This window comes from Pteronotus mesoamericanus, unplaced genomic scaffold (assembly GCF_021234165.1).
Source record: "Pteronotus mesoamericanus isolate MK-2021 breed Mesoamerican mustached bat unplaced genomic scaffold, CSHL_Meso_final contig_181, whole genome shotgun sequence".
NCBI classification, from domain to species: domain Eukaryota; kingdom Metazoa; phylum Chordata; class Mammalia; order Chiroptera; family Mormoopidae; genus Pteronotus; species Pteronotus mesoamericanus.
The window spans coordinates 18,801-33,772 of NW_026555077.1; the positions used below are offsets into that span (position 1 = coordinate 18,801).

Sequence of the window (14,972 nt, forward strand, 5' to 3'; positions counted from 1 at the left end):
ACATATCAGATGCAAAATAATACACAAATACATGCCTCTGATTTATTGTATAAAACCGTAGTTCACATTGCACCCAAACATATCTTCATTGTTTGATGCTAGAAAGAACTACTCAATCTTATTTTATGGGGAATTATGTGCCCAAAATTTTTCTCATACTAAATAAAGTTATCGATACATAAATCTGAATGTCAGGAGTGAAAACTGAAATAATGTCTAGGCCTATTTTCCTCAATATGGTTGGCTCTATATTTTTTCTGCTTAATTAATACTTCCCATTATTCATGTCTGTTTTGTTCTTGAAAATCAGGGAGGTTATTAAATGTTTTAATCTCCCTGAATCTCAATTTTATTATCTATGAAAAACACAGAATTAGTGCTTCCTGTCTTTGGTTAAAAGAACTATCTACATGTTATGTTACATTTATTGAATCCACCTGAACAACTTGTTTTAAAAAAATAATATTGGAAGTACATTAGTCAACATACCATTTACATATTATCTTGGGAGAAAAATATGAAATTTTTAAACCAATCTAATATCTTCCTGTTCTGTGTAGTAATTTATTTAAAGAATGGTAATCTTTTAAATAACTAATTCATTCAATAGTATTTTGGGGGTGTCTCTTATGGACTCGGTGCTGTTCTATGTGACAAGACACATCATTATACAAAGGAAAGGAAAATCTCTTACTGCATAGATCCCATATTCTTACTCATATTACTCTTATAGTAAACGTAGACAGGGACAGGGAGAAAGAAAGAGAAACATTGATTTTATTCAGCCACCTACAGAAAACCAGGCACTACAGGCATCGTATGTACATCATCCCATTTAATCTTACCAAACCCTTGGAATTTATATATTATTGTCCTCAGCGTACAGAATTGGAAATTGAGCTTCAGAAAGGTAAAGTGGTGTGTCAAGGTCTCAAAGCCCAATAAACTACAGAACAGGGGTTCAAATAAGTTATTTCTGACTATAAGGTCCACATTTCTAAAGCAGTTACCCTTAACTGGCAGAGTAAGCAGTGTGGAGCCCAGCCCCCATCCCCAGATCAGAGCACCCTCCCCTTCTACTCGTGGCACTCCTTTTGAAGGACTAGGTCTTTCAGGCCTTCCTAATGCTTAATATCTGGGATTCTGCTTCCCTGTAGAGATCTGCATTACTTAATTAGTTTACTTTCTAAATTTTCCAGATTCAAGATTTAGCTGCAAATAAGTTAACACTGATAATTTTTTAGACTCTGGTCTCTCCTTCCCTTATCAGACTTTCCTGGTTCTTGTATTTTCCCATTTCAATAGAACCCATGGGTTTTTTTGGAAATCATTCATTCTTCTGGGTTATTTTAAAGTAACAATAAAAATTATGAAACAAGTATTCTCTAGGCTGCTTCTAGGGATGAAATACAAGCATAAATAAAACAGAGAATTTGTCCAACTCTAATCCACTAGTTTCTCTGACTTAGCTAATCAATTGGTCCAATTTTTTTCCCTCTTGTTACGTGTATGTGTATTAATCCCTTAAGGTCCAATTACAGTAACTGTCAAATTCCTTTTTATTATTTTGTTTTTTTCTATTTGACATGAAATATATAAACACATAGTTACATATTTAGTTTCCATGTGTATATACATATAAATACATTTATATATTTATAATTTTATCTATAAATTAATGAAACAAAATATAGATAAAGACAAAGAGAACAGTCACCCAGAAAATCTGTAATTCAAAATAAGCTGATTTATTAAATTAACCAATTAGTCCAATCTATATAAAATAAGTTAATAATACCAATTATTTAATTACTACATCACTGTTTAATTAAATTGAATAGAAATTCATATAATAGTGCTATAAGTATAAAGTATGTGGCAAATATGTCATTTTTATTGTATGTGTGTGTTTTATATATATATATATACACATACATATAGTAAATGTGGCAGATGTATTAGATAAATAGTAAACATTAAACATTTCTAACTTGCAGAAAACCCAAATCTCTTTCTCAAATCAACTTACCACATGACTAAATCTATTAGAACTTATAAAAATGTATTACAGTTTTTTCTTGAACTCCATTTGGGAAAAAGGATGGAGTTTCTTTTTAAGTTATAAGTCAAAAAGCTACTGCAGTTCTATAAGCACAATCGATATTGATTAATAACAATGAAATGGAGGGCTGCCTTGAACCTGGCATGATTCTGTCATCACAGAATCTTCAGGTTGTCAGGGGATGTGCAGTTCTGTGTTGGCAACCTAGACCACTGTGCTCAATTTTGAGCTTTGACAAAATAAAGTTCACTCAGTAGGGTCTGGCTAATTTCCTTTGGGAAATCAGCTCAGTAAAATCCACAGTAATGCTCATTCTTTTACTTTTAAGTTCACAAAATTAACACTTCTCAAACCTCCTCATAACCAGGAACATGTGTACACATACACTCACATGCCTACCTGACTTAGATGTTGTTGGTATACGGTGACATTAGTATTTCAAACAAAGGCAAAACTTAGGTCTTGACCAGAAGTCTAAAAAGAACTCATCTCTTACATGAAATACTAATTCAAGAGATGTGAATATAATGGATTAATTAGCATTAAATACAATTCTTCATGGCACATTTAGGAAAAGGTAAGTTATCTTAGTATAATTTGGGAAGTGGGAGAAGGCAAAAATGATTGATCAAAATCATTAAAAATTCTATTAGGTCCGTATTTTAGTGAGAGCTATGTTAATATTGTATGTGTATCACAACTTGTACTTAGGATTGTACTTTAACTGAAATTAATTGTTAAAAAAAGTTTTTCTGTGTTCTGATAAAAAAAAAATAGCAACCTCCTTAACATTAAAAAAAAGTTTCCCTTTACTTCTTGTTTGTTTCCCTTTCTAAGTTAAAGTTGATTAACAAAGTCTTCTGTCCTACCCAACAAAAGCCACTGAAGCACACTTTTCAGCTGAGGAAATGTTTCTAGGCTGTTTCAAACTTTCCTGCTCCCATCCTATGTTGGAAAACAATTCCCCAAGGGTCTCTTGTGTTTCTGCATGTCTGGGAGCAGAGACACTGACAGCTTTTGTTCCCTTCTCTCTTTTCAAGAATGTGTGTATGGTGAACAGTCTGGGAAGGCAGAACTAGTTCTTCCTATGGAGCAAAGGGCAGGTTTGTTTACAGTCCAGTATAATAAAGATAATTTCTCCCTCTGTGGTAAAGGGCAGGTTTGCTTGTTGCTATTGATAAAAATAAATTGAATTTTCTAAGCTCGGGGATCCTCAGCTATGACATAAACCCAGTGGGCATGTAGGTGTCACCTAGCCCTCATCGTATCAGCCTGTAGTAATTGGGGCTTGGGGGAATGATGCAAGAGAATGCCAATGCTCTGGCTACTTCTGTTGCTGTGAGTAATGAACGCCCTTTGTCTCCTACCAGCACACACGAAACTGGCAGACCTTTCACAGTTCTTGATGTCATGTTCCTCTTTCTTGTCCTGTTTTATATGTCTAAGGGTTCTCTTTGACACTCACACCCAGTAGATGGTGACGCATTAGCTGGTCATTTAAATCTTTTAATTCAGTTCCTCTCCAAATTTCTGCTGACTTAGTGTAAGGTTTCCATTTGTCCAGGAAAAAAAAAATATCAGGTTACATAATGTGACAATCAACTAAAGTCAGAGGGATAAAAAGGATAAGAAAGAAAGTGTGACTACAAAAGGAATCTGCATTGTACATGGAGTATGGGCCCACGGGAATCCTTACAGCAGTTGGATTTTCATTTTCATCCCCACTGGAGACATCAGTCCTGGATGGTAGTTTTAGAATGGGCTGCATTGCTGGGCTGGGTGCCTTGCTAATTTGATAGTTAGACTCTACCTTTTTACTTCTCTGTGCTCATTGCTAAAAATATTACTTCCTTAGTAGTTCTATTTCTTCCTTCCCACAACTTCAACAATAAAATCAGTGAACTTATATATGGTTAGTGATAAAATAATCATAACTTTTTACTTGCTTTTTTACTTCTAATTTCAAACAGTTCCAGGGAGATGAGATATAGCCCTCTGCAACAGGAGTTCTGAGACTCAATGTCTACTTATTATAAATGCAGATTTCCAGGTAATATACTCCAAGGATTTTGATTCAGTAGGGTCAATGTAGGACATATAAATTTTTTATTTTTAATGATCTTCTTGGGTGAATCTAAAGTTTGTCTGCAGATTTTATGAGATATTCTGCTTCTTGATCTTGCATTATGCACACTTGCTCAGTCTCATAGAGATAGTTCAAGCCCAAATGTATGGATTAGTCACAAAAAAATCTTAGTTGATGACAGTGATTTGCCCTGGCAGACACTCAACTGCCAAGGATATTTAGACAGCTATTTTCGGCCCATGAAACTGAAAGATTCATATTAATATGAAAAAAACTGCTTTGTTTTACAATTTTGGAATATATTTGGAACAATTTCTTCTGACTATAGTGTGATACTATGTATAAATTATTAGAAATGAAATGAAAAAAATCAAAAGCTATAGCTTGTTAATAGTTGGTAAAATACTATTACCCCAAAAGTACTTTATTTTAATAAGTTAAAGAATGTAAATTTTTTTGAGAGAAAGACTATGGGGGTGTTTTTGAAAAGTAAAACTATTGCAGTCATGGCTATTGAAACCATAAAATACAAAATAGGATGTTAATGAAAAAATGTCTTGCATCAGTGTTTTGGATGCATTTAGAGAAGAGGTATAACATAATGGTATTGATAGTTCTGAAGATATTTCTCACTATTCTGACTTCCTAATAATTATGGTTATCAGAGAATTTATTTTTCTCAATATTTTTCAAACTAAATATATTTAAATACCCTAAGTAATAGGGACAGTATAGTAATGGCTTTTATTTTTTTTAATACAAACCAGTACAGCTCATTTCCACCAGGTTTGAATAGGAGCTTTACACTTAAATTGAGTCAAAATATACTATGGGTGAAGCCTATGAGAATGAAGAAGACACCATGTGCCTACAGTGCTTTAGAGATAAGGACACCACAGTTTAGAATGCCAGACACTAGGATGATATTGGAAACATTTCCATCTCACATTAAGCTGAATTTTGATGGTATATTTGGAATAATTGATGCTACATAAAACAGTTTGATCAACATTTTAACAGATATACATTTTCACAGTCAATAGGTGATCTTTATCAATAGACCACCTCTTAAAAACAGAAACATAAATTTCAGACAGCATTTTTAGGTGCTTAATGTTTTTCTCTGAGATTATTTTGATAAAAGACGATGGGACTTACAGTTTACGACAACTTTTACTTTCTTCACGTCTGGGAATGACACATCATTTTCTGCACTGCATTCATATTCTCCAGCCTGGTCCCTGGTAATTCCATAAATGTCCAAATACTGCCCATTTTCAAAAGGTTTTGCTACAAAAAAAAAATACGGCATGTTTAATTGTAGCTGTCTGAAGCTTCATACAAGTGAAACAACAATCTCATGTCTTCCTATTAGATATTGCTGACAAAACAATTCTAAATGAAACTGGGGAATTATTAGAACCTTTGTTCTCCTATGTTCAGAGGAAAAGTCAGAGAAAAAAGCAGAAACTGAACAAGGGATACCATAACAACTATTTCCCCAGAATAGGATATACATGTGTTCTTTTTAATTGATTGTGGTCTCCTAACCTTGTCACACATCAAATAGAGCTCTGCACATTTCTGTAATTGAGTTCAACAACCTCCTAGCAGTGTAGATGAAATTCACTAATATCACCTGGTACATATTGACTTTTACACACTGTATGCTAGCAATTTGACACTTAACCTAACTAAATGTTACTTTTCTTTTGGGGAAATCTCATACTCATTCTCGATTCCAAGCCAGATGGCTTGGTAGGAGGATAGAAATATAATAAACTAGTCATGCTTCAGATTCCAAAATTATTAACTTTCCCAAGAGAGGTACACTTTCTATACTATATATAACTGACACAATAAACTTAAAAATATCTTTATGGCTCTCAAACTAAAAGTTAAGTGATCATAAAAACATATTAAATTATTTTTATTTTTAATATTTCAGGGGAAATTGCAATAAGTTAAAAATATAAAGATATAATCACAAATGAAAGAATATCCCCAAATGAGTTAGACTTGGGGGAAAAATAGTCCTTTTGAAATAATGGAATTTTTATTTATTTGAAAGCAGAGAATCATGGCAAAGGAAGAATGGACCTATGTAAATTTTAAGAGGCACGCTCCTCTTCCCTTACTCTTCTCCCCTCCTTGCACAAGTCTTTAAAACTCATATTTCAAGGCATACCAAAAAGAACTGAAAAATGAAACAATGACTCCATTAAATGGTCTGTTTTCTGAATCAATCTTATTTTTGTTTTCATCTTACTCTGTCACCAAAACTGTTATAATAATGCCTAACTTATAAAAGTAATAAGAATAATTAATTTTATATGAATACAAAATTTAGTTATGGTAATCTAAATCTAAAATCCATGTCGCGAAAGACAAATACCATATGATCTCACCTATAAGCAGAACCTAACTAACAACGCAAAGAAGCAAGGAAAATATGACCAGAAACACTGAAAGGAAAAGAAATCAACAGAGACAAGAGGGAAGGGGGGGGGGGCAGGGAAAGGGAAGGGAAGGGGAAAGTCAAGGAACATATAGCAAGGACTCATGGACAAAACCAAAGGGGAAGAGCTGAGGGAGGGAAGGAGGGAGGGGGCAAGGGAAAGAGGTGGGGGGAAGGCAGAGACAAATGTATTTAAAAAGTAAATAAATTAATAAAAAAAAAAGAAGAAGAAAAAGAAAGGAAAAAAAATAAATAAAATCCATGTCAATTAGAATTTCTTTTTTAAATTTTTCCCATGGGTTCTGTTACCTGGGTCTAAATAAATTGCTGTGCTGTCTGCCTTCCAGGTAACTATGACTTTGCTAGTTGCAACCTGGAGTGTTTAGAATATATAAGATTGAATCATTTCACTTTTTTTTCCTAGCTAATCACAAGTTGTAGATAGGGGAGAGTTATACTTCTCAAATGGTGGATGGCTGATAAGCTATTTCAGGTATAAGAGGCAAACTTTGAAAAGCAGTAGTTATCTTCAAAGTCCATATTCTTAAAATCTGATTTTATAATCATTTTCTTAGTTCAATTCATTGTTCTTACCTCTCCAATATACAAAGAAAACATTGATTTTCTCCTGTTCTCTTTTATTTCTCTTATTTTCACCCTTATAATAAAGATAATCTAGTCTTAAATGTGTCTATAACAACTACTATATTATGAGGAGGACAGAATCCCTATTCATATGCTAGAATTTTTAAAGTATAACTTGAATTATAAACTAAGGGCAATATTAAGTGGACATTAAAATATGGAAGAATTGATATACTATGTCAGTATATCAATTAAATAACCTAGCTGAACAGTTCAAAATGAAGCCAATCACAAATTAAAATGTGTACTATTTTGAAACTTTGTAAAGTCAAAGTTATTAGGGCTTAACTTATTTTTAGGTGTTTTTTCAAGGTAAAGAAACTTTTTTATTGTTGTTCAAGTACAGTTGTCTCCATTTTCCCATCACCACTTCCCCCACCTCGCTCACCCCTACCTCGCATCCTCAATCCTACCCCCTTATGCTCAGCGTCACTAGCCACCAGAGAGATACAAATTAAAACCATAATTAGATAGCACTTCACACCAGTCAGAATGGCCATCATAAACAAATCAACAAACAACATGGGCTGGCAAAGTTGTGGAGAAAAGGGAACCCTAGTCCACTGTTGGTGGGAATGCAGACTGGTGCAGCCACTGTGGAAATCAGTATGGAATTTCCTCAAAAAGCTAAAAATGGAACTGCCTTTAAACTCAGTAATTCCACTGCTGGGATTATACCCTAAGAATCCTGAAACACCAATTCAAAAGAACCTATGCACCCCAGTGTTCATAGCATCACAATTTACAATAGCCAAGTGCTGGAGGCTTAATTTATTTTTGATATTAAAATGATACTTGAATTTTTCTATTTTTGTGTATTGAAATAAATTCAAAAATTGAGTTCCCTAAAATGCATTTATAGATAAAAAATATGCATTATACTTGTTTGAATAATCAACTATTATGTAATTCTCTTTTTTATAGATCTTATTTATTTATTTTTAGGGAGAGGAGAGGGGAAGGAGAAAGAAAGGGAGAGACACATCAATGTGTGCTTGTCTCTCATGTGCCCCCCACTGGGGACCTGGCTCACCACCCAGGCATGTGATCTGACTGGGAATCAAACCTGTGACCTTTTGGTTTACAGGCCAGCCCTCAATCCATTGAGCCACACCAGCTGGGGCTATTATCTAATTCTTAATGAATTATTAAATATGATATGTGTGAGTTTATGTGTTATTGTTTTTGTTGTTTAAACATTGTAGATATATAAACCATTGTTCTTAAAATATTGAAGAATAGGAAGAAACACTTTAGATAGGCCTGTCTACCAGGAACCAAAGTATAATGACAAGAGAGAAACTGCTTCCTCTACTTTAAAGGGCTAAATGGCAGGCTCTGAAAGATTGAGAGCAACTACAATAAGCTGTATGACAAAAACATCAGCAATATCAGAACCACTATACCAGTTAACTCCAGAGAACACCATTTCTATCTATTGAATATGTTTATTCCTGGGGTTCACTACACAATCTATCTAACAATGTTTCAGGATCCTTCTCATCCACAATAGAACAATGTTCCTATTTCCAACTACCAGAATTAGCTGTAAATGTTTACAGCTATAGAACTCAATAGCTATAGAACCAGTGAATAAATGTTCTTGCCAACACTATCAGTGATATAACACTAATATAAAAACACTTAGGAAAAGAAAGTGTAAATTCATAGTTAACTTCATTTTCCCCACTGGATCTTTGGCACTTTAAGCTGCCCTGACACTTACATTCACCATGCATCAGCTCTCCCAAAACATGTGTTCTAAGTATTCTTTTGTTTTTACCCAGATAACACTGTATCCATCCTGAACTCATCCTTGCTCTCTTCTCAGTCTGATCTCACCGTGCTTTTAAACCCTAAAGTTTTCTAGTTGTCCACAACTGGCTTGGCTGCCTCTGTTCTTTATTTTCCCCAGTCATGGTTCTTCACCTTGATTTTGGTACCAAGGAAACCAGTTTTCTTTAATATTTGGCTCTGTCATACTCCTTTCCTACCACTCCCTCACAAGGGGAGAGGATTTGGGCATAGTACATTAAAATGCAAAGGACATTTCAGTTTATGCAATATAACCCAACAATCTCCCCAACTAGAGGGGAAGGACCAAGGCTGAAGGGATATTGGGAACTGAAGACATGAGGACCATCACCAAAGCTGAGCTTTTGCAATGTTTATGAGGATATGTACTACCTTAGGGTGCTCCTTATAAATCTAGATGAAAAATGAAAACATTGTGTGTTGGGAAAGGTCCCGCCTGGTTTCAGGGACTGTAGCCTCACTGACAGGTGAGAGGGCCCCAAGGCTGGAAATAATCAAGGAGGCCTTGGGAAAATAGTCCACTGAGGAGATGAAACCTGTCCCCCTCGCAGGGTCGCAGCCTGCTTGGCCCTGTGATGGTCAGTTAGTCAAAGACGGGGAAGATCTCTCATGAGGAGGGACGACCTAAGATGGACACGGCCGGTATGGGCAGCAGACAAGGACTTGGGGGACACAGACAAAGGGCAAAAAAGGCCTGCACTCCTAGGCTTGGCTTGGATGTGGCCGGAGTCCTCATTCTATTTTAAAGAAGTCTCCTTATCTTTATCTTTTGCTGGCTCTACCCCACCAGCCTGGCTCAGGCTTGAAACAATACTAAAGGCAGGTACAGCTCTAAACTGGATCAGGAGGTTCCCAGGGGGAAATCAGGCCTAAAAGTAAGTTCCTTGAAGTTCCTTTGTTCTCCCCTTAAAACCTATAATAACCAGCTCATACTGGGAAGGAGATTTACATTATTCATAGTTCCTGACCTGAGACAGATCTCTTGTGTTCCTTCAATTGTTATCTATGATCTCTCTCTGTTTTCTGTAAACATGGCCTTTTGACATTGCTTGATGAGCTTTGCATCCATACCCCTGTGCATAAGGTTCTAAATAAAAGCCTTTGGACAAGGGGGGGGGGGGGCGGGGGGGGGTGCTCAGGGCCTTCTCCACTAGAGGGAAGAGCCATGTTCCCTCTTCTGGCAAACAGAGAAGTGTTTGCGACAACCTGTGTTTATTCCCCTCATCCGTGACAACCCCTGGACCGGCTCTGCGGGATTCAGAGCCCTGGTCCTTCCTCAGCTGGCTCCAGACAGTGACCCTCTGATCCAGGAGCGCTCCACCGCAACGCTCCCTGCAACGATTGTGAGCTTTGTGCAACATGTTTATCTTTTATGATACCAATATAAATAAACGTTGACAAGATATAAACACATTGTGAAATGGCAGTCCTCTTCCGGTCACAGACTTTACCATTCTCTGGAAGTGCAGAAACAGTTTGTTTTGCTCATCTCTGTGTCCTGAGCTCTAGCATAATCTCTGAAACATCATACTCTTGGTAAATATTTATCGAATAAGTAAATAAGTTCATTTATATATAAATTAATAAAGTTCTATAAAGACAGAGCACAGAAAATCAAAACTAGAACTAAACACTTACATTCAAAGAAGCTACCTCTCCTCTTTCAGAGTGGTGAAGAGGGAAAAGAAATTACAAGAGAACTGTCATCTTTGCTGACATGCTGAAGTAACAGGTGATGCTAGTGGTGAGAACAGACTATAGTTTTCATAGATCCTTTTTAAAATTATAAAGACTAAGAAAGTTTCAATATAATTTGAAGAAAAAAGATAAGTGCTCCCTGCAATCTAAACAATGGCTTCCTTTTGTGTTTAGTTTCCTCCAGACACAGGTCGATTTTTCTTTAAAAAAACGAACTGTAGGGATACCGCATGCTTTCAATAATGCCACTGTTATCACCATCGTCAAAGAGAAAGCTGAAAAACATAGGGTGCAGCTATGCTTTATAAACTTTAAGAAGATTTATAAGGATCTGGCTAGAAAGATTTATGTCATGGCCACTAAAATGATACCTAGATTTGGCTTGGTGTTTGATAAGGAATATGAACCATACTTTATATTGCATATAAAAATTGTTAGCAACAACATCAGATTTCTACAAAGTACTAATAAGTTTCAGGAAAAAGCATTTGACAAAATAAATCTTGTTTTTCTTAATTTCCTTCACTAGCTTTTCTCTTACCTCTCTGGCCATTGTTTTTCACTTTTTCACATCCCGCAAATATTGTTTCTGTCTTATAACCTCTTTTTTTTCACTGAGGATACTTTTTCAGGGCATCTTATTCATTCATTTGCATTTTATTACTCTTTATATATTGATACTTCCCTCATTGATCTACTTATTCCATATGTGTACCCCGAAACTTAAAAGTATTTTTAACTGGACATCTCCATTTGGAAGACTCACAGGCATCTCAAGATCAACACATCAAAAACAAAAGTACCTTCCCTGCCTTATCTGCAACTTCTTCTGGGTTCTGAGACTCTGAGCGCTGTGATCATCACCCAGTTGCTCAAGCCAGAAACCTTGTTATTAACTTTGACAGTACATTTTATCTCAGTGCATACAACCATCAGTCACTGTGTCTTGTCAATTTTGTCTCCTAAGTAATTCTCAAACCTCTTCTAGGAGCTCCTGTGCCTCGGTTACTGGTCTCTGAATGCACAAATGCAGATGGCATGCCAATGACTGCATGCTGATTTGCAGAGTCATTTCAGCAATTTTCCAAAACCCTTGCTCAGAAAGAGTCATCCACTTTTTAAGGTTTCTCTGCAGTATATTTTGTTATGGTCTCATAGCTGTTCACTACTAGATAGTGTTCGGCAAGTAACTTTTCAAAATATCCTTGGAGTGGTGTATTTACATTCATGATTGTTATTATTAAGCTTAGTCCAAATAAGCTTATTGTCCACAAGCATATTTGGTTTCCTGCAAGTCTATCTTCTATGGATTGTACCATAGTGAATAGTTAAGGATGTGGGTTCTAGAACTAGTCTATCTGGCTTCAAATACCATCTCTGCCATTTATAGCTGTATGACTTTACACCAGGTATTTTACATTTGGTTTACTCATCTATGATGTATGAGGATAATAGAACCTGCCTCATATGGATGTTGTGAGGATTAAATGTGTTAATACAAGTAAAGCACTTAGAACACATCATAGGAATCAAAACACATTAGCTGTTATTACAATGTACAGATTTAGTCATGCCAGGAAGGTCAATATAGGTAAATATCTTTTCCATGTTGAAGTTAATATATTTGAGAATTAGTGTTTCAGTCTTAACATGATATTCAAATGGAATCAGAAGTGAAAATAAAGAAGTTGCTCAAGAAGTGTTAGTAGAAATTACCAGTTTAGTTCTCATAACACTGTAGGAGATCATTACACACATCTGCCATGTAGATCTGTAGAAGGAGTTGAGACTGGATCTCATGTTGGGTCACTTTATCTCCATCTAAATTCCCAAGGACAATTTAACCTTCTCAATTCACTTCTCTCCTTTCTTAACATGTTTGTGTGTGTATACACACACATACACACATATGTAAAACCATTCTTGAATAGTCTCTGATCTAAAAACAACATTCAAAGCTGGCTGTTAGTTTTGATTTTCTCATAAGAATTGTCAGCTGGGTGAGATAACATTCTTCTGGTCATCTTTATCTTTACACAGTTGGTTCCTGCTGCCTGGACCACCTTATCTTTCAATTCACCCTCATACCTATCTCTCATCCTTTCAGGTCTCTGCTTAAGCAATACCTCCTTAAAGAAAACTTTCCTGACTTACTCAGTATTGCCTGGTAGCTCCATGTTACATATTTCAAAAAAAAAAAAAATCTTACACCAAAATATCCTCTTTCTTATTAAATATTTAATTATTAGCAACTTTTAAAATATTTATCTTTCCTGTTATACTGTAAGTTCTATGATATAGAAGGCTATCTCATTTCAAGTTTAATATGGTCTATACCTATTTATTGACTATATGATTAAAGAAAGATGACATAATAAAAAGTTCAGAAAATTCAACATTTTATTAAAGAAGGTAGATTAATCTTCTTGTTTAAATCATTATTAACTACATCACCATAAATAAAAATAACATTTACCTTTCATAATTCCTTATTGTGTGTACAGTACCATGCAAATGCTTTTATTATGAATACCTCAGTTAAACTAAACAAAGGAGGTACATTTCATTATATTTAATAGGACTTCTAGAACTTAAAGAGGTTATATTTCTTGCCAATGAACCCGTTGACAGATATAATACTCAGAACCACTTCCAAAATGTATGTGCTTAATCTATATACCATTGAAATGTTGTATTAACACTCTCTTTGTAAATGGTGGTAATAAACATGTTTATTCTCTGTAAAAACTAAAGTAGGTTCTGTGTAACCCTTGCTCTTAGAACTATCAGGCACTATGTAGACATTAATTTAACCTCTGAATGATGTTATTGGTTCTTGTATTACAGTCTTCTATGGCTGTTATAACAAATTTCCACACATTTACTGGTTTAAAGTCATACAAATTTATTATCTAGGTCAGAAGTCCAGCACAGGTCTATAGTAACCAGAATGGGCCTCTCATGGATATCAATAGCCTAATCGCTGGGGTCTGCAACTCTGTTAGCTTATATGGTAAAGAAGACTGCAGATATGATTAATGGTAAGTGCCTTGAGATATACAACTGAATATATTGAAGGGCACAATCTATCACATGGATCCATAAGGGTAGAACAGGAAGCAAAAAGAGCAGGTCAGTGAGATATGACATGATAAGTCACTATGGCTGACGTTGAAGATGGAGAAAGGGTGGCACAAGCCAAGGAAAGCTGTGGCTCCTAGAAACTGGAAATGACCCTCAGCTGACAGCAAGAAATCGATTCTCCTCTAGAGCTTACAAAAGAACACAGCCTGTCAACACTTAGCTCTTAATCTGGTAAGACCAGTGCCAGTGTTCTGACCTACGGACATGTAAAGTAATAAATTTGTGCTGTTTTAATCACTGATTCTGTGATAATTGTTATAGCAAAAACATTAAAGTAATATGGGGTCTCACTGAACTAAAATAAGAGTGTTAGCAGCACAAGATTTCTTTGTGGAGGCTTGTTTTGCTCCTTTAGCGTGTTGGGAGAATTCAGTTTATTGCTGTTGCTGTACCAGGATCCCCATCTGCTTGGTGGTGGGTTGTTCCCAGTTTGTAGAGGCCACCCGCATTCCTTGGGTCATAGCCCTTTTCTTCCACCTTCCAAGCCAGCAGATGATGGGTCAAGTCTCTCTCTTACTTTGAATCTTTGGGGCCTCTTCTCCAGTATCGTCTCTCTGAAGCACTCTTCTGCCTTCCTCTTCTAGTTTTAAGTACTTATGTGTTAAATGCGGTCCACCTGCCTGATCTAAGATATCTCCTTAATTATATCTGAAAATTCTCCTTATCATGTCAAGTAACATTGTCACTATAATTTATCAGAGTACACAAGATAGCACTGCAGGAAAGTTCTCAGATCAGCTCACAAAGGATGCCTGCATTCTTTCTTTCTATTCAACAGGTAGTAATTATGCAAGGACCTCTGATCAGTGAACAAGTTTGTTTCTATTTCAAAAGGCTTACAACTTACTGGGGAAACAAAAGTATAAGAAGTCAAGTTCTAAAGTGTAATAAATTTATATTTGAGGTAAATATAGGATGCTATGCTATCATGATTTCAAAAAAAATTTTTTTTAAAGTTTGGTTAGGTCAGAGCATTAATTTAGCAAGAGCAAGTAGAAGTGAGGCTGAAGTTTTAAGCAGAGATCAAAGCCTAGAAGGCTTTGTACGCTGTCTATGAATTTTGT

At 35.6% G+C, this 14,972-nt stretch overlaps 1 protein-coding gene across 1 annotated transcript in view; it reads right to left on the reverse strand.

Annotated features, from left to right (window-relative positions):
• Positions 1–5,306: 5,306 nt before the first annotated feature.
• The window catches only part of LOC129065590 (neuronal growth regulator 1), a gene marked incomplete at its 3' end in the record, with an annotated part of 556,915 nt that continues 547,249 nt past the window's right edge, over positions 5,307–14,972 (reverse strand). Inside the window, exon 4 of the mRNA XM_054566839.1 lies at positions 5,307–5,438. Within this exon, the coding sequence (XP_054422814.1) occupies positions 5,307–5,438 (132 nt within the window). The remainder of the gene's footprint in view (positions 5,439–14,972) is intronic.